This window comes from Microcebus murinus, chromosome 18, assembly GCF_040939455.1.
Source record: "Microcebus murinus isolate Inina chromosome 18, M.murinus_Inina_mat1.0, whole genome shotgun sequence".
NCBI classification, from domain to species: Eukaryota; Metazoa; Chordata; class Mammalia; order Primates; family Cheirogaleidae; genus Microcebus; species Microcebus murinus.
This window is the reverse complement of record NC_134121.1, coordinates 41641094-41660658: the sequence shown is the minus strand read 5'-3', so window position 1 is coordinate 41660658 and position 19565 is coordinate 41641094. Positions and strand designations below refer to the sequence as shown.

The window sequence follows — 19565 nt, the reverse complement described above, 5'->3', positions numbered from 1 at the left end:
ATTGTTAACCTTCTTACATCTAGAATTTTGTGGCAATATTTACCTGTGTCTTTGTCCTTGGCTTTATATACTTGGCCATAGGTTCCCTCTCCAATAATCCCAATAATGTCAAACTTGTCCACACAGCGTTTCCCCCAGTCGCTTTCGGTTTGTCTTCTTTCTCCATAACGAGGACAACAAATTCTAAAAATAAAAAGAAAAAAGTTATTTTTAAAAATTAAATCTAAGCCGGGCGCAGTGGCTCACGCCTATAATCCTAGCACTCTGGGAGGCTGAGGCAGGCGGATTGCTCGAGATCAGGAGTTCGAACCAGCCTGAGCAAGAGCGAGACTCCGTCTCTACTATAAATAGAAAGAAATTAATTGGCCAACTAATATATATATAAAATTAGCCGGACATGGTGGTGCATGCCTGTAGTCCCAGCTACTCGGGAGGCTGAGGCAGAAGGATTGCTTGAGCCCAGGAGTTTGAGGTTGCTGTGAGCTAGGCTGACGCCACGGCACTCACTCTAGCCTGGTCAACAAGCGAGACTCTGTCTCAAAAAAAAAAAAAAAAATTAAATCTAGTCAAAAAAAACCCAGAATTCTTTTATGATGATTTCACTAACTTCTGTATCTTTATGAATTCTTTATTAAAGAGAAAAACCCCACATCCATTAATTTCTCAACGTGTACATGGTTGACACCATGAATAAGAGAGCCTTTATTCTTCTTTACTACTCTAAATATTAATTCAAAAGACACAACTGGATCAGTGTTCACTGTATATCTGGATTTGAGAATTTATTGGTTTTTTTTGTTTATTTGTTTTGAGACAGAATCTCACTCTCTTGCCCAGGCTAGAGTGCCATGGTGTCAGCCTAGTTCACAGCAACCTCAAGCTCTTGGGCTTAAGTGATCCTCCTGCCTCAGCCTCCCAGGTAGCTGGGACTACAGGCACGTGCCACAATGCCAGCTAATTTTTTCTAGTTTTAGTAGAGTCGGAGTCTTACTCTTGCTCAGCTGGTCTCGAACTCCTGAGCTCAAGCAATCCACCTGCATCAGCCTCCCAGAGTGCAGGATTACAGGTGTGAGCCACTATGCCCAGCTGGAATTTATTGTTTTTCTAAAAACATAGCTAGGAATCTGTGCATAGAAATGAACAGGTCTCCTAGAAAGACTTTTGTCCATTAAAATAACATAGATACATTTTAGGACCAAACTTCTACAATCTTATTGCTGTGGGCTGTGTAAGAAATGTGAGATTTAGCTCAAAACTAAGGAGGAAAATTACAATTAAGAATAGATTCCTGGCTGTGCGTGGTGGCTCACACCTATAATCCTAGCACTCTGGGAGGCTGAGGTGGGTGGGTGGATTGCTCAAGGTCAGGAGTTTGAAACCAGCCTGAGCAAGAGTGAGACCCCGTCTCTACTATAAATAGAAAGAAACTAATTGGCCAACTAATATATAGAGAAAAAATTAGCTGGCAATGGTGGCACATGCCTGTAGTCCCAGCTACTTGGGAGTGTGATGCAGCAGGATTGCTTGAGCCCAGGAGTTTGAGGTTGCTGTCAGCTAGGCTGATGCCATGGCACTCACTCTAGCTTGGGCAACAAAGTGAGACTCTGTCTTCCAAAAAAAAAAAAAAGAATAGATTCCTCCAAGAGAACTTACTTTGGTCTCTTTTTATATGGTTGCTGAGGTGGCGTGATTGCCTTTGGTTCTGGAGAGTCTGGGGGAGACGGATCCCCACCCGGGAGCTCTGGAGGGAGAGGAAGGTCTGTAAGTAAATGACGTGTCCTCTGTTCCTTCTCTTTCTTTATCGGTTTTGAAGGAAGAGTTTCTTTTGGACTAAACAAAAGAGGGAAAGATAAGAAAAAGATTACAGTGACTTAAAGGATATGCAAATAAAACTTTTCAAATAACATTATAACGTCTGGCCATTAAAAGATTATAGTTATTTTACTTTTAAGGAAAAAACCTGTAATATAACATAAGGAAATAGAATTTATCACAGCTAAAGATACTTAAATCTTACAAAAAAGAAATCTATAGCATATTAAAGAAACAATGAAAAATCTGTGATATTACCTGTAGACTCTTTACCAAACTCTTTACTTATTGTCCTTCCTAAGATTCTATTTGGATTTTTATCAAGATGAAATAAAATACAGGAAGTAATTATCTTAAATTCACAAAGTACCACCGCAACTAATGTAGTTCACCAAACGTACTCTATATTTTAACAAAGATTTAAATAATGAACAAGAGCTCAACAATTTAATACTACTATATTACTAAAGATGTGGAGAAGAACTTGGAAAAAGGAAATAGTATTTTAGAGTGTTTTATAAGAAATATAGTTAAGGCCGGGCGCTGTGGCTCACGCCTGTAATCCTAGCTCTTGGGAGGCCGAGGCGGGCGGATTGCTCAAGGTCAGGAGTTCAAAACCAGCCTGAGCAAGAGCGAGACCCCGTCTCTACTATAAATAGAAAGAAATTAATTGGCCAACTGATATATATATAAAAAATTAGCCGGGCATGGTGGCGCATGCCTGTAGTCCCAGCTACCCGGGAGGCTGAGGCAGAAGGATCACTCGAGCCCAGGAGTTTGAGGTTGCTGTGAGCTAGGCTGACGCCACGGCACTCACTCTAGCCTGGGCAACAAAGCGAGACTCTGTCTCAAAAAAAAAAAAAAAAAAGAAATATAGTTAAACTGAAAACCCAAACTAGTAAAAAACATACTGAATCATTCTACTCATTTGAAAGTATAAGATAACCATCTCTAACCAACCAAAATAAATAACTGTCAAATTAAAAATCTAAGGACTCCAAGTCTCAGAATCATTAAGACAGTGGTAGCAGAATGCGTCTCATAATAATCAGCAAATTATAGTAGTCAGTGGGGCAGGGTGAAATGGATAGCTTTCCTGGAATAGATCAGAAAAGTCAGTTTTCAGATCTAATTTTTTTTTTTTAATTTTAGAGTATTATGGGGGTACAAGTGTTAAGGTTGCTTATATTGCCCATGCCCCCTCCCCCCTAGAGTAAGAGCTTTAAGCATGTCCATCCCCCAAACGTTGCACATCTTACTCGTTGTGGTTGTATATACCCCTCCCCTCCTCCCCCTTCCCACCCTCCCGACACCCAATAAATGTTACTCCTATATATCCACTTAGGTGTTGATCCGCTAATACCAATTTGCTGGTGAGTACATGTAGTGCTTGTTTTTCCATTCTTGAGATACTTCATTTAGTAGAATGGGTTCCAGCTGTATGCAGGACCAATTTTTTAAATCATCTCAATTTACTTATAAGGACGAATTTTATGCTATGCACATCCTCATCAAAGACAGACACCTACAGTACAACATGCTACTTTGTGCCTCCAAATAAAACCAGGCTAGAAAGTAGTAGGTCTTTTCTATTCCTTCACAGTATCTGAGGGTTGAAAAAGATCTAAGAATCATAACCACATGGGACCTCCTCCACTTTTTTGACAGGTAGTTAGTAAAAAATAGGTGCTTTGGCCGGGTGCGATGGCTCACGCCTGTAATCCTAGCACTCTGGGAGGCTGAGGCGGGCGGATAGCTCAAGGTCAGTTGTTCGAAACCAGCCTTAGCAAGAGCAAGACCCCATCTCTACTAAAAATAGAAAGAAATTAATTGGCCAACTAAAGAAAAATTAGCCGGGCATGGTGGCACATGCCTGTAGTCCCAGCTACTCAAGAGGCTGAGGCAGTAGGATTGCTTGAGCCCAGGAGTTTGAGGTTGCTGTGAGCTAGGCTGATGCCACGGGACTCACTCTAGCCCAGGCAACAGAGTGAGACTCTGTCTCAAAAAAAAAAAAAAAAAAAAAAAAAAACGTAGGTGGTTTGCACAAATATTTCCTAGAACCATAAAGAACAGATCTATCCCTTGTAATGTATCTTTTTTTTTTTTTTTTAATTTTTTTTTTTTTCTATATATATTAGTTTGCCAATTAATTTCTTTCTATTTATAGTAGACACGGGGGTCTCGCTCTTGCTCAGGCTGGTTTCAAACTCCTGACCTCAAGCAATCCTCCCGCCTCGGCCTCCCAGAGTGCTAGGATTACAGGCGTGAGCCACCGCGCCCGGCCTGTAATGTATCTTTTAAAAAGCATACAGCTGCTTTTTTTATTTAGGTAAAATTATAGCTTTTCCCCATAAAAGAATGTCATTTATTCAAAATATAAGAAGACAGGACTGGCAAGATTGTTGATACAATTGTTGATATAATCCCATCACTTTCAGAGGCTGAGGTGGAAGGACCACTTGAGATCAGGAGTTTATAGCTGTACAATGAAATTCTACTCAGCAACAAAAAGAAATGAACTACTGATACACACAATATGAATGAATCTGAAAGACATTATGTTGGCTGGGCGCGGTGGCTCACGCCTGTAATCCTAGCACTCTGGGAGGCCGAGGTGGGCGGATTGCTTGAGGTCAGGAGTTCAAAACAAACCTGAGCAAGAGCGAGACCCCATCTCTACTATAAATAGAAAGAAATTAATTGGCCAACTAATATATAGAGAAAAAATTAGCTGGGCATGGTGGCGCATGCCTGTAGTCCCAGCTACGCGGGAGGCTGAGGCAGGAGGATTAATTGAGCCCAGGAGTTTGTGGTTGCTGTGAGCTAGGTTGATGCCACGGGACTCACTCTAGCCTGAGCAACAAAGCGAGACTCTGTCTCAAAAAAAAAAAAAAAAAAAAAAACCAGCCCGCCCAATATAACAAGATGGTGTATCTTTAAAAAATAAATAAATAAATAAACACAAATCTCATGAGCACTTCCTACTAATTTTTTTTTTCATTTTAATGTCCTGTAAATCACACAGAACAAACTCTACGTTAGTTTTTATCACATCAACCAGAATGAGGATAGTCAATGGGGCACAAAATAATCATCTGAAACTTTCTGCTGAAATACTGGTGGGGATGAACACACGCTACCAGATTGACTATTATAATCTGCACTCAGATTTTTCTACACTGGGAACAAAGCCTAATACCAGAAAATGCCTGAGTGAGGATACAATATAGATTTTGAAAATTTCTCTGATTTTTAAGATGTTCAAGGAAGGAAAATTCATAATTTCTCAACTACTAATATCAGATTATTCTGTAGAATTCTCAATTTCTCATGATTCAGGAATAGATTTCTTCTTGGCTGGGCTTTCCTACAAGAGGAAGAAAACTCAAAAGTATCTGATTGTTTTACCATCATTTCAAGTAAATTCTGTCTATCTTTTATATTTAGGTTTTATTTTATACAAGGTTTACATTATGGGTTCAAATACAGTTTCCTACTACCAGCTGAGTATCCCTTATACGAAATGCTTGGGACTATATGTCAAATTTTACATTTTTTTCAGATTTTGGAATATTTGCTTTATACCAGTTGAGTGTCCCTAATCCAAAAATCTGAAATCTGAAATGCTCCAATGAGCATTTCCTCTGAGTATCATGTCAGCATTCAAAGTTTCAGATTTAAGCCAGGTGTGGTAGCATATGTCTTTAGTCTCAGCTACCTGGGAGGCTGAGGCAGGAGGATCACTTGATCCCAAGAGTTCAAGGTTGCAGTGACCTATGATTATGCCACTGCACTCCAGCTTGGGCAACAAAGCAAGACTGTCGCTAAATAAACAAATAAATACAAATTAATTAAAGAAAAAAGTTTCAGATTTTGGAGCATCTGGAACTTCAGGTTTTAGGATGAAGGATAATCTCAACCACTCTAACAAATGTACATTGCGTATGGAAAACTACATTTTTAGCATGTTTATTTCAAGAATAAGTGTTCGATAGAATATGTATCATCAGTTCAGGACACAATTTGAATACAGGTCAAATCCTATTTCAATAAATTCTAATGTTGTTAAAACCTTGAAAATTTAATGATAGCCCATAAAACTACAATGCTTAACAATGCCTTTAACCTTTAGTGTGGGGCACTAAGTATCACACAGGGCTGTGGAAGATTCCAAGAGTCTAGCATAGGGGAGCAAATACTATGGTAAAGTCATTGTGTGAAGATTCAGTACCAGAAAGTGCTGATGTACCTTGTCAATATTAGTACTTCCTGGGTCCCCATTTACACATGTACATAGGTTCACATGTGGTAATTAGACTGTGGAACACTTGTGTATTAAACAAAAAAAAGGTGCCAATCTCGAGGACTTCCCACATTTTAGAATCTATATAGTATCTTAGAATTTATGATAATAGGATTTAATCTGTAAGTACAATATAAATGCTTCTAATAAATAGTCTTTATTGCCAATAAAAACATAAAATTTATAGTAACTGTTTTTAAAAAATTAATTTCTCAATAGATAATTTTCAAGTTCTAGGAGCATAAAAAACTTTAATTATGATTAATTATCTCCTTCCCCTTGAAGCAGGTTGTTTAAGAAGTGATTTCAACTGGGCAGGGTGGTTCACACCTGTAATCCTAGCACTCTGAGAGGCTGAGGGGGGAGGATTGCTTTAGCCCAGGAATTCAAGACCAGCCTGGGCAACAGTGAGACCCGGCCTCTACAAAAATTTTTTAGAAAATTAGCCAAGCGTAATAGTGTACAACTGTAGTCACAGCTATCTGGGATGGTGATGCAGGAGGATCACTTAAGCTTAGAAGTTTGATGTTGCAGTGAGCTATGATTGTGCCACTGCGCTCCAGCCTGGGCAATTGAGCAAGACCCTGTCTCAAAAACAAAAACAAAAAATACTTGAATTTAAGATGAAAAAATTCATTATTTCCATTTTTTCTATCTTTATCTATATGCAGAAAACAACTAATAACCATATATATATTTTAAAATAATATAAGAAAAATAGTTTTGCTTACTTTATTCTCACATACATGTTTTTTTGTTTGTTTTTTTGAGACAGAGTCTCACTTTGTTACCCAGCCTAGAGTGAGTGCTGTGACATCAGCCTAGCTCACAGCAACCTCAATCTCCTGGGCTCAAGCGATCCTACTGCCTCAGCCTCCCAAGTAGCTGGGACTACAGGTATGTACCATCATGCCCAGCTAATTTTTTGTATATATATTTTCAGTTGGTCAATTAATTTCTTTCTATTTTTGGTAGAGACGGAATCTCACTCAGGCTGGTTTCAAACTATTGACCTCGAGCAATCCGCCCACCTCAGCCTCCCAGAGTGCTAGGATTACAGGTGTGAGCCACCACACCAACCAGACCTATTTGTTTTTTTTAAGAGACAAGGTCTTGCTCTGTCTCCCAGGCTGCTAGAGTGGAGTGCACCAATCACAGCTCACTGCAACCTCAAATTCCTAGGCTCTAGCAATCCTCCTGCCTCAAAATTCCCAGTAACTGAGACTACAGGTTTGTGTCACTATGCTCAGCTAGTTTTTCTTAATTTTGTAGAGATGGGGTCTTGTTGTGTTGCCCAGGTTGGTCTCAAACTTCTGGGCTCAGGCAATCCCCCCAGTTTAGCTTCCCAAAGCACTGGAATAACAGGGGTGAGCTACTGCATCCATCCTCATACACATTTTTTTTTTTTTGAGACAGAGTCTTACTTTGTTGTCCAGGCTAGAGTGAGTGCCGTGGCGTCAGCCTAGCTCACAGCAACCTCAAACTCCTGGAGTCAAGCGATCCTACTGCCTCAGCCTCCCAAGTAGCTGGGACTACAGGCATGTGCCACCATGCCCGGCTAATTTTTTACATATATATATCAGTTGGCCAATTAATTTCTTTCTATTTATAGTAGAGACGGGGTGTTGCTCTTGCTCAGGCTGGTTTTGAACTCCTGACCTCGAGCAATCCACCTCGAGCAATCCGCCCACCTCGGCCTCCCAGAGAGCTAGGATTACAGGCGTGAGCCACCGCACCCGGCCCCTCATACACATTCTTAACATACACAGTCTTAAGATAGCCACACATACTCAAGTAAACACTGAATAGTCTTCCTCCCCCATTTGAAAGACAGAAATCTCTATTTCTTTTATCGAAATCATTATACCTCTGAAAATCTGCACTCTACTCCAACATATGAGAGGTTCAAAAGTTATGTGCAGAATGGTTTAGCCAAGTAAACATTTTGATATTAAGATTCTTAGCCACACTGATATTCTAGCCACTATGTCAACTAATATTGAAATGAGGTTCCTGTGGGTAGATAATTGGGTAGGGTCTCTTTGGATAATGCTCAACTATCTTCTTTTCCAATAAAAAGTATAAAAAATATGGCTTTTATCTACAAGAAGTTCATAGTATACCAAACAAATTTATCTACACAAATTTCAGGTCTGTCTTTTCCTTTGTAGTTCTCAGAATGTGGAAGAATTCATAAATACCTATATTAGAAAGAGTATGTGAAATTTTTCTTTATTATTAGATCTGCCACTATGAATAGCAATGGAGCCATTGTTTAAAATAATCTGGTTTTTTTTCCTTTCCATTTACTGCACTTGCACCCTCTTAAAAAGTACAAAGGGTAAATATGAAAGAAGATAGACCTCAAGGGCTGAAATGTATCATCATTCAAATTACTGATATCACCTAGAAAGTATCGGAGGCTTGGGAATTGGGCTGCGATGCAAGATAAGTAGCACTTATTTTTGTGCTTACAATGAAAAGTTTGTTGCAATAAATGCAACTCATATCCTAGAGAAGAAGGCAGAGGCAGGATCTCAGTAGAGAAAAAACAGTAACACAAAGACTGTCATGACATTTCACTGCTAAAACATGTTTGTTTGGTGGTACTTGCCCAGGTAGTGCTGCCAAGAAATTAAATAAATATTTTTCTTAATGCCTTCCATAAAATCAGATTCATGCTTCATAACCATTTCAGTTCTCAATACTCAGAGGACTCATTAAAATTAAAGCTCTCCCCATCATCCCATTGTGAATTATACTCTAATTAGCAAAGCTTCTACATATTGTTCTTTTGCTTCTTACAGCAGAACTAATTTTTTTTGAAAACCAGCCTTTATCAAAATAAATCTAGTTTTGACCCTGGATCTGAAGGAAAAAAACAAACCCAGCTATAAATGACATTTGGGGACCACTGGGGCTATTTAATATTATTCATATAACTATTGATATTATATTATTAAATCAATGCTAAATTTTCAAGGGCAATGAAAGTATTGTGATTATATAGAAAAATGTTACTATTAATATTACGAGAGACATATTTAGATGTGTTAAAGCAAACGTGGCAAAAATTTAACAATTAGTGAATATAGGTTATGAATACAAGGATGTTAATTATATTATTCCTTTAATTTTTCTGTATTAAAATTCTCAATATAAACATTTAGGGGGAAAAACTTGATTTTTTTCAAATTTGAATCTTATCAATAAGTAAACTTCTGAGAAAATGGGTTAAATAGGCCTCAAATTCTAATTCTCTCTTCCCAACTAATAATGTCATAAATATGGAGTTTTCCACTGAAAACCAAATATCAAAGGCATTTCCTACTCATAAAAGCATTATGGTGGCTTTGACAAAATTTAAAAACAGAAAATTCATTACACTTAGATCAACAGGGTTAATTTTTTTCCAGTAAACTATGGGACTTACCTATCCATGTCATCATCTCCAGGTAATAAGGGTGGCAGGGGCAGAGGAGGCAATGTTGAAGTTTTCAGGTGTGGAATTGCAGCTGTTACAGATACTTGAGTCTTCACAGAAACCTGTACAGGGGGCTGAGAATTTGCCTGAGAGGACAGAGCAGATGTCCTTGCATGAGTAGAAGGGGGCAAAGTTGAAGTACTGGAAGCAGAAAACTGACTAAATGCTAGTTGAGGAGGAGGCAGAGGTGGCTGCTGCGAAACAGCTGGAAGTGGAGGCAAAGGTGGCAGAGGGGGTGTCTGAGGTGGAGGGGTAGTAGTTGGTAAAGGGGGTGGAGGAGTAGTAATTGTGGGGAGAGTTGGTGGGGTCTCCTTTTCTGATGTCTCCGTCTCCTTTGGAGTAACAATCTTCTCTTTCAATGCTACGGATTTAGAGTCTCTTGTTCCCTGTGCTTTCAAATCTTTAAGAGCAGGATGCTTCTCAGAGTTCTCATCCAGCTTTACTTTCCCTATATCTAAAGAATTTTTGACCTCTGTGTTTAGATGTGTTACATTTACCAGTTCAGTATCTGGGGCAGATTTTTCCAATTTTACACATCTGGGTAACTTTTTAGACTCCACACTTGAATCCTTAGCCTCTACTGAACTGTTCTCTTTTTTAGGCAAAAATATAGGTGAACCTTTGGATTCTTTTCCATCCATTTTTGCTGCAGCAGCAGCAGCTGCTCTTTCCTTTTTTTTCCTACTGAGTTCAGCTCCCAGGCTGGAATTCAGTGGAAGCCTAACTGGTGAGATACTGGAATGACGACTGCGTGAGCCGGATCTCTTCTTTTTACTATGAGAAGATGAGTGTCTTGAATATGCAGGACTTCTACTTCTGGACTTCATGGATTTCCTACTGAAAAAAGAAAAAGGAAGTGTAAAATAGACAGACTACAGTAATACTTGGAGGAAAATAGATTAGCAAAACAAACTATGGAGAACTGTAACTTTAAAACCCATTTGAGTAATTTATCAACCTTAAAATAGATTAGGTGCCATCAAAAACCAGGAGAGGCCAGGCACGGTAGCTCAAGCCTGTAATCCTAGCACTCTGGGAAGCTGAGGCAGGCGGATCGCTCAAGGTCAGGGAGTTTCGCTCAAGAGCAGGAGTTCGAAACCAGCCTAAGCAAGAGCGAGACCCTGTCTCTACTATAAATAGAAAGAAATTAATTGGCCAACTAAAAATATATATTAAAAAATTAGGGCCGGGCGTGGTGGCTCACGCCTGTAATCCTAGCACTTTGGGAGGCCGAGGCGGGCGGATTGCTCAAGGTCAGGAGTTCGAAACCAGCCTGAGCGAGACCCCGTCTCTACCAAAAATAGAAATAAATTAATTGACCAACTAAAAATATATATACAAAAAATTAGCCGGGCATGGTGGCGCATGCCTGTAGTCCCAGCTACTCGGGAGGCTGAGGCAGTAGGATCGCTGAGCCCCGGAGATTGAGGTTGCTGTGAGCCAGGCTAATGCCATGGCACTCACTCTAGCCTGGGAAACAAAGTGAGACACTGTCTCAAAAAAAAAAAAAAAAAAAATTAGCCAGGCATGGTGGCCTTTGCCTGTAGTCCCAGCTACTCAGGAGGCTGAGGCAGAAGGACTGCTTGAGCCCAGGAGTCTGAGGTTGCTGTGAGCCCGGCTGACTCCATGGCACTCTAGCCTGGGCGACAGAGTGAGACTCTGTCTCAAAACAAAAAACAAGGAGAGTCTGAGAAATGAGTCCAACCAATAGAAGCTTAAGGAGACTAAATGTAATACTGTAACATGGATAAGTTCCCAGAACAGAAAATGGACATTAGGTAAAGGCTAAGTAAATCTAAAGAAAGTATGGACTTTAGTTAATAATTATGTATCAATATTGATTCATTAATTGTAACAAATGTACCATACCAACATAAGATGTTAACAATAGGGGAAACTGGGTACAAGGATATATCGAGAACTCTGTGTACTGTATTCAAAATTTTTCTATAAATCTAAAACTATTCTAAAAAAAATAAAAGTTCATTAAAAAAATAGACTAGGACAAACTCTTTCATAAAAACATATTTGAATCCTCCAGCACTAAAAATTATCCACTATTCAACTGAAAGAAGATAGATCAGTACTTTTTTTTTCCTCATGGCAAAAAAGAAATAGCCATAGTCACAATCGTTACATTCAGAATTTTGGTTTTAATCATTTTTTTTTTTTGGAGACAGAGTCTCACTCTGTTGCCCCAAGTAGAGTACAGTGGCATCATCATAGCTCACTGCAACCTCAAACTCCTGGGCTCAAGAGATCCTCCTGCCTCAGCCTGCCCAGTAGCTGGGACTACCAACATATGCCATATTTTTAGTAGAGATCAGGGCTTACTCTTGCTCAGGCTAACCTACCACCTTGGCCTCCCAGAGTGCTAGGATTACAGGTGTGAGCCACCATATTAACTGGTTTTAATCTTTGATAAAGTAAAAACATGATAAAGTTATACTCTATGGTAAAGGTGGGCTATATCAGTTATAAAGTTAAAGTAACTAGCATGCTTCACCAAAACATAAACTTTTAAATTAGACAGCTATTTAATTGGAAGATCCCAGGAAAATATGTTGTTCCTTGTATCCTTAGTCTGTAATAAAGTTGAAAAATTTACAATAAAGCACTAAACAAAACCCAACATACAAAAGTTAGGATTTACAAAACAGGTAAATTGGAAACAATGTTTTACCAAAATAATTTATTAGAGGTTCTCATGATGGGTATACAAACACCTAATGGGTGTGGTGCACACCATCTAGGGGATGGACATGTTTGAAGCTCTGACTTGGGTGGAGCAAGGACAATATATATAACCTAAACATTTGTATGCCCATAATATGCTGAAATGAGAAAGTAAAAATAAATAAAAAATAAAAATATTTTATTGCTAATAAATGCTAACAATAAAAAAAAGCTCTCAAAAATATGATGGCTATGGTACCTTTAATATAAAATGATTCCTAACTTTTCAAGAACTCAAAACAAGGTATTATTGCACATTCAATTAATTTTCTTCATAAGGAAGGATTGGGGCCGGGCGTGGTGGCTCACGCCTGTAATCCTAGCACTCTGGGCTCTGGGAGGCCGAGGCGGGCAGATTGCTCAACGTCAGGCTCAGGTGATCCTCCTGCCTCAGCCTCCTAAGTAGCTGGGACTACAGGCATGCGCACCATACGTGGCTAATTTTTCTTTTATGTATTTTTAGTTTGCCAATTAATTTCTTTCCATTTATGGTAGAGACAGGGTCTCGGCTCTTGCTCAGGCTGGTTTCAAACTCCTAACCTTAGGCGATCCACTCGCCTCTGCTTCCCAGAGTGCTAGGATTACAGGCGTGAGCCACCACGCCTGACCTTTTTTCTTTTTTTTGAGACATTGAAACAGAGTCTCACTCTGTTGCCTGGGCTAGAGTGCGTGGCATCAGCCTCGCTCACAGCAACCTCAAGCTCCTGGGCTCAAGTGATCCTTCTGCTTCAGCCTCCCGAGTAGCTGGGACTACAGGCATGTGCCACCAAGCCTGGCTAATTTTTTCTATATATATTTTTAGTTGGCCAATTAATTTCTTTCTATTTTTTAGTAGAGACAGGGTCTCGCTCTTGCTCTTACTCAGGCTGGTTTCGAACTCCTGACCTTGAGGGATCCGCCCGCCTGGGCCTCCTAGAGTCCTAGGATTATAGGTGTGGGCCACTGTGCCCCGGCCCCAATTCTTATTAATTCTTTTTGCTTTTTACTAAAGCTTAATCTAATCTGCTCAGACTTCAATGTGAAGAAACAAAAACACTAAAAATGGGACTAGACAATTTGCCCAGTGGTCTAAAACAAGTTGTTCCCATTCTAGATCATCAATATCTCCCTTTACCTCTGATCATTGGTAAGACTGACATAAATCAAAATGTTTCAAAGCAAACATCATATGTGTAAGGCAAACAACTCACATGATGACAGCCATGTTTTTCATTTACCTATGCTGCTTTTTGGAAGTTTGCTTCAAAAAGTTAAAATATTAAATTATTATTAGAATCAATAGTACTAAAAAACAACAGTAACAACAGATATATGAACATGAGGATATAAAATACCAAAAGCATCACATCCTGAGAGAGGCAGATTAAAAAAATACCAAAAGCAGTTAAACAGGTGAGGCATGGTGGCTCATGCCTGTAATCCTAGCACTCTGGGAGGCCAAGGGGGGGGAGGATCGCTCAAGGTCAGGAGTTCAAGACCAGCCTGAACAAGAATGAGATCCCCCTCTCTACTAAAAATAGAAAGAAAGTAGCTGGACAACTAAAAATATATAGAAAAAACTAGCCGGGCATGGTGGTGCATGCCTGTAGTCCCAACTACTCAGGAGGCTGAGGCAGAAGGATTGTTTCAGCCCAGGAGATTGAGGTTGCTGTGAGCTAGCCTGATGCCACAGCACTCTAGCCCAGGCAACAGAGCAAGATTCTGTCTCAAAAAATAAAAAAAGAAGTAGTTAAATAAATTCACCAAATATCCACTAATGCTTAAGAAAACTACATTCCTCCTACAAATATTTGGCTGAAATAAGTTTTCTCTGCTTGAATTATAGCTAAGATAAACAATATCTCTATCTCAGGGAAAACGTCTATAACCATAAATACTAAATAATGCTAGCTACCATGCTCTACTATTGTTTCTTTGATCAGCATGACCAAATCTTCCTCAGGAACTCTGCTATAAACTCTTCAATTTCTGAATAGAATCCTACATACTTGTAGTATTTTTAGTGATACAAATGCAATATTTGAGTTGCAGGTCCACTCTTCCAGAAAAAAAGGGAGGAGTGGACAACAAATAGGTAAACACAAGGAACAGTAAGAAATATGTCTTCAAAACCAAATGTATTTTCCTCCCTGAATTAAGTTAGGTTCCACTCATTTGAAATGAAATTGCTACCATTAGTCACTGCTAATTTAGTGGCTACAAAAACACTGCATTTCTGTCAAAGCATTTTTAGTCTTTTAAAATGATGCCTGTTTCATTTTGACTGTCTCCAAAAGAAAAAAACACAGAGATTACCATAGAAACAATCTGCATGTTCCTCTACTTTGACTCTACAAAATTTTTGTACTTACTATTTGGAATTTCAATCAATGAGGAAAAACATGTAATGCAAAACATCCAAATATAAAATGCTCTCTATAAGGTAACCCAAATTATGCACATATGTGTCTCTAGGAATATTATGTAATGTTTATGTTTGCATCCATATTGTGTCTCCAACTCTTTCTAGATTTATTTTTTTAGCATTACTGACTAGTTTCAATTAAGTGAGTAGGACTTTCTCTACTTGCTTAAGAGAACTTGAGATATGCTGTTTTCTCTAAGAATCTAACAGGAATCAATGCAAAGAAATAGTTCTTACTAGTTCAGTTAAAATAGTGTTTTAGCCTTAACACCTTCTGTATTCCCATATCCCAAAATAACTTAGAACAGTCTTAATGGAACTACTCTCTAAAGAAAACAAATATTCTGAGAATACTTCTTAGGCTTCCTTAAAAAACTAAGCAACTTTACAAATGGTACATTTCAGACTCATGAATTTCATTGTATATAAATTTTACCCCTTACCCCTCCAAAAAAAAATGAACTGTAGCTAATGGTATACATGTTAAAGTGTTTAATAATGAATTATACTGGTGTCTACAAACTTACTTTGAGACAAATGAAAACAAAAGCTGAATTGATGATAAAATATATAGCAAACACTAATTGTAGAATCTAGGAGGTAGAAATATGGGTATTCACTACAAGTCTTTCAACCTTTCTGTGTTTGGAAATCTTTTATAATAAAATGAGGGTGAATGCTAAGGAACTTCAGCTCTTGACAGCTTAGTAAGTCTGCAGCTTCATGAATTCACACTAGTTTATGAATAATTAAAGTTTAAGTCACCAAAATTTACCCTAAAATATAAAAGACATGCATGGATTTTTCAAATTAGCATAATTTCTCTACTAGTGTTCAACATTATCCTCACTCATAATTTACTGAGTGGTACTATATACAAGGCACTGTGCTATCCACTTTATATTCAGTAATTTAATCCTAACAACCCTAGAAGTAGGCAGTTATTATTCCCATTTAATACCTGAAGCAACTCAGGCATGGAGAAAGGTCACAAAGCAATATTAGGATTTCACTAAGGTCTAACTAAAGCCCATGTTATGCATTTGTGGACAGAGGTGAGTCCACAAAGGAGGTAGATCTCATCACCTAGGAACAACAACAGTTCTTTACACTTAATTCACTCTAACATCAGAAATTTCAAACTAACATGCCTCTCTCACAAAAATATCATGGTAAAGGCATTATTACCATATTTTCATAGAAAGATTTTGAAAATTGCCAGTGGTCACAAGGTAGGTCAACAGTGATGCTATAAAGAAAATCAAAATGTCCTTGGAACCAATTTCTCCTAGGCTATACTTCAAAAGGAAAATGGACTAATCAGATAAATTTCCACTAAAAACATCGGTCAAAAGACAGGAATCTTTTGTAAGTTATTAAAACCTTGCCAATTATGAAATGAATAAACTTACAGTTTTGGAGACTTGAGTGGACAGCACAAATAATGGGATGGCCTAGGCAAATAACTTCAATAACTTCAATACAAATGAAAATCTGTAATTTTTTAAGTCTCCAATCAGGTGCAGTAAAGTCTAAAACACCAATACTAACGTGATTTTTTAAAAATATAAGTCAAAGCAACAGAAATAGCTAGACAAGCTCTGAGAAAGTTATCGAAATAATTATCAATTCTATGCATTCACAAAGCAGAAGCCTATGATTTTTCTCACACAGAAGCTTACAACTGAAGATCCCACCACTGGAAGTACCTACCTTTAGCTGTTTGAGGCCTATGAACTCTTCACTTCCCCAATTCTGGGATAAGGGGAGACAAGATTCACCTACGATACATGAATGACTAGCCAACAGCAAAGGATCCTAGTCAATGATGAACAGTGGGGGGCTTCAACAAAATGTTAACATGACTAATTGCCAGTTTTTCACAACCCACCCTAAATTAGGAAGGACTGTTAGACAAATAGCTCACCTGGGGAGTGGACTCCGACTCAGAGACCGCTTGCTCATGAAAGGGCTGCTGGACCGCCTTCGACCATAGGGACTGGGTGATCTCCCACTGTAAGAGCCACTCCGTTCATAGCTGGATGACCGTCTCCTGCCATAAGGACTCACAGACCTCTGTCTTCTACTGTAGGGACTGGGTGACCGAGTACTGGACTGGTAGGCCGAAGGCTCCTTGTAAGGTGGGCTAACTGACTGCCTTCTTGAGGTACTCCCAGGACTTTTCTTGTAGGAGTCATAATTGCTAGAGGTGTGAGATCTTGGAGGACTAAGGTCATAATCTTGGCCATAAGAAGCTCCTGAGGGGCTATCATCTTGCTTGGAGCTGTCAGACCACTTCCTGTGGGGACTCCTGGACCTCCGTTTCGGGCTGTCCACTGTTTTGTAACTTTTAGGTGTTTCCCTTTTCCGATGACTTTTACTCCGGTCTTTGTGCCCAGACTTCAATTCACGTTCTTTCCGAGTCTTCTCCTTACGGAGTTTGGATGACCTGGATTCCTTGTTGCTGTTTTTGGATATCTGTGCCTTTCCATAGTCATCAATCTCCTCATTTGAACGCTTTGAACTTCCTGATGTCCGGTCCTTTATCGATCCCGACTTGCTGGAGACTTCCTGGTTTTTTTCTTTTTCGGTCTGCTTGGTTTTTAGTAAGTCCCGGGAACGCCTGTGCTGGTGGTGACGATGTTTGTGCAGGCGATCACTCCGATCAGTCCCACGACGTTCATCATTCTCCCTTCTGTCTAGTTTAAAGGCCATGTCATCAGAGAAAGTGTCAGAATCAGAGCTGATATCATCATACTCCACCAGAGGTTTGATAACTGTACCCAAGGATGCTGCTTCGGGGGTCACCAACCCCATGTCTTTGGAGTGCTTGGACTTATGCCGCTTGTGCTTCGATACCAGGCGGTGACGCTCTCTGCTGTTGGCGCTGCCACCTCCCGATGACGGCTGCAAAGTTCCAGAAGCTCCCCCACTCCCGTCCTTCTTACCCCCATGTCTCTCTGAATTGGGCATTCCCTTTCCCCTGGCCTGAAGAAGGGGAAAAAGTTCCCCAGCACTCCAAAAAGTAACCCCCACCCTCCCCCCCAACCCCAACTCCACGCCCACCAAAGCGCCCCTAGAAGGGGGGTGGGGAGGGAAGGGACGGCAGCCCAGGCTCCTCCTCCCTCCCGACTCCTCAGCACCCTCCTACATGAGGCGGGGGGGGGGGGGTTGAAGGAGCGAGGGAAGAAATGAGAGTTCCTCAGCAGAGGAGTTGCGAGACAACGGGTAGCTGCTCAAGTCTGTTTCCCCTTCTCCCTTCGTCGAGCCAATCCTCAAGCCCGGGGACCGGAGAGGTCGAGGAAGCAGGAAGCCGACGGCCCGGGGCTGTGGGGCCGACTCCGGCCCTGTGAGGACTGCGCGGGCCCTTCCCCTACCCGGTAGACCGGCTCGGGGCGGGCTTCCTGTCGCCCGGGTCCCGTGGCCTGGGTGCCTCACGCCCCCTTTGTCCCTGGCTCCTAACGGAGCCCCTTTTCCTGCCTCCGCCTCACCTCAACACCTCACACACATTCGCTCCCTCACACAGACTCACAGTCACACACTAGATTAAACCGAAACGGCACTTGGAGAAGGGGGGAGGGGCAATCCCAAAATATCGCGAGAATCCAGTGGGATCTCGCGATGCTTGTGCTTCTCTTTCCCTTCTCTTCGCTGCTTGATCAAACAACGCGAGAACAGGTTCAACCAAGAAACGCAGCTCTTCAGATTCTCGCGATAAACTCCCCACTCCCCATTTGAGCAAACCTTTATTGAAATGGAGCTAGCAGATTTTTTTTTTTTCCAACCAAAAACTTTATGGATAACTCATTGAACAAATACTCCCAGGCTCCAGTGCAAACTAATTTTAGCTTGCTTTGTAACAAGTCTTTTAACTACGGGGATAAGCATATTTTTAACAGGGCAAAGGGCGAATGTGGGGACTTCTCAACCCAAGTCCTTGAGAATTTAAACAGTGCTTCCCACTTACATTGTATGTACTATGTGCCAGGCATTTTACAAACCTGATGTTTAATTTTCACAACTACCCTGAAGGACACCATGTTCTCATCCCTATTTCACGGAAAAGGAATCCTAGACAGACTCAGAGAAGTTGAACAATTTAGGGTAACAAAGCTAGTCTAGTAAGTGCCACAGCCAAAATTCAAACTCATGTCTTTCTGACACCAAAGCACAAGCTCTCCCATTGTGTGGCACTACGTCTCTCTCCACCCTTTGCTTTCAAATCTAAGGACTAGAAAGGTTATCCCATCTTGGGATCCTCCCTTGGCTCTTATGTGGTATTTAGCCTTTTTTTTTTTTTTTTTTGAGACACAGTCTCACTCTGTTGTTCCCGCTAGAGTGCCCTGGCTTCAGCCTAGCTCACAGCAACCTCACACTTCAGGACTCAAGCCATCCTCCTGCCTCAGCTTCCCACGTAGCTGGGACTACAGGCACGTGCCACCATGCTGGGCTAATTTGTTCTATTTTTTGTGGAGACGGGGTTCTCACTCATTGCTCAGGCTGGTCTCGAACTCTTGAGCTCAGGCAGTCCTTCCGCCTCAGCCTCCCAGAGTGCTAGGATTACAGGAGTGAGTTACCTCGCCAGACCCGATAATTTAGCCTTTTAATCTCACACAAAAGATTATAATTATGAACAAGAAAAGCACAGTACTAATGAACTAGAAAAATAATGGAATCTTACACTGGCCCCTCATTTTTCACTTTTCAAAACTTCTTACACACTAATTCATTCCATTTTCATAGTAGACATCTGAAATACGAATGTATAGGTGAGAAAACTAATGCCTGGAAAAGTTAAGGGACTTGGCAAAAATGAGATCAGGGCT

The 19565-nt window shown here is 40.3% G+C and overlaps 1 protein-coding gene across 8 annotated transcripts in view; it reads right to left on the bottom strand.

The window, feature by feature from the left end:
- CDK12 (cyclin dependent kinase 12) overlaps positions 1–18396 on the bottom strand; it is a 77623-nt gene extending 59227 nt beyond the window's left edge. For 4 of the 8 annotated variants that reach the window (XR_002221494.2, XR_012913084.1, XR_012913085.1 and 1 more), the window contains exons 1-4: positions 16667–18388; positions 9549–10436; positions 1654–1830; positions 44–183 (exon numbers count right to left, since the gene is read on the bottom strand). Coding sequence is in view for 4 of the 8 variants with exons in the window: in XM_012765908.3 (XP_012621362.1) it covers positions 44–183; positions 1654–1830; positions 9549–10436; positions 16667–17712 (2251 nt within the window). In the remaining 4 variants the exon portion in view is untranslated. Of the gene's footprint in view, positions 1–43; positions 184–1653; positions 1831–9548; positions 10437–16666 lie in introns of all 8 variants that reach the window. The other 4 variants (XM_012765909.2, XM_012765908.3, XM_012765910.2 and 1 more) reach the window with 4 other exon arrangements.
- Between the last annotated feature and the right edge of the window lie 1169 nt (positions 18397–19565).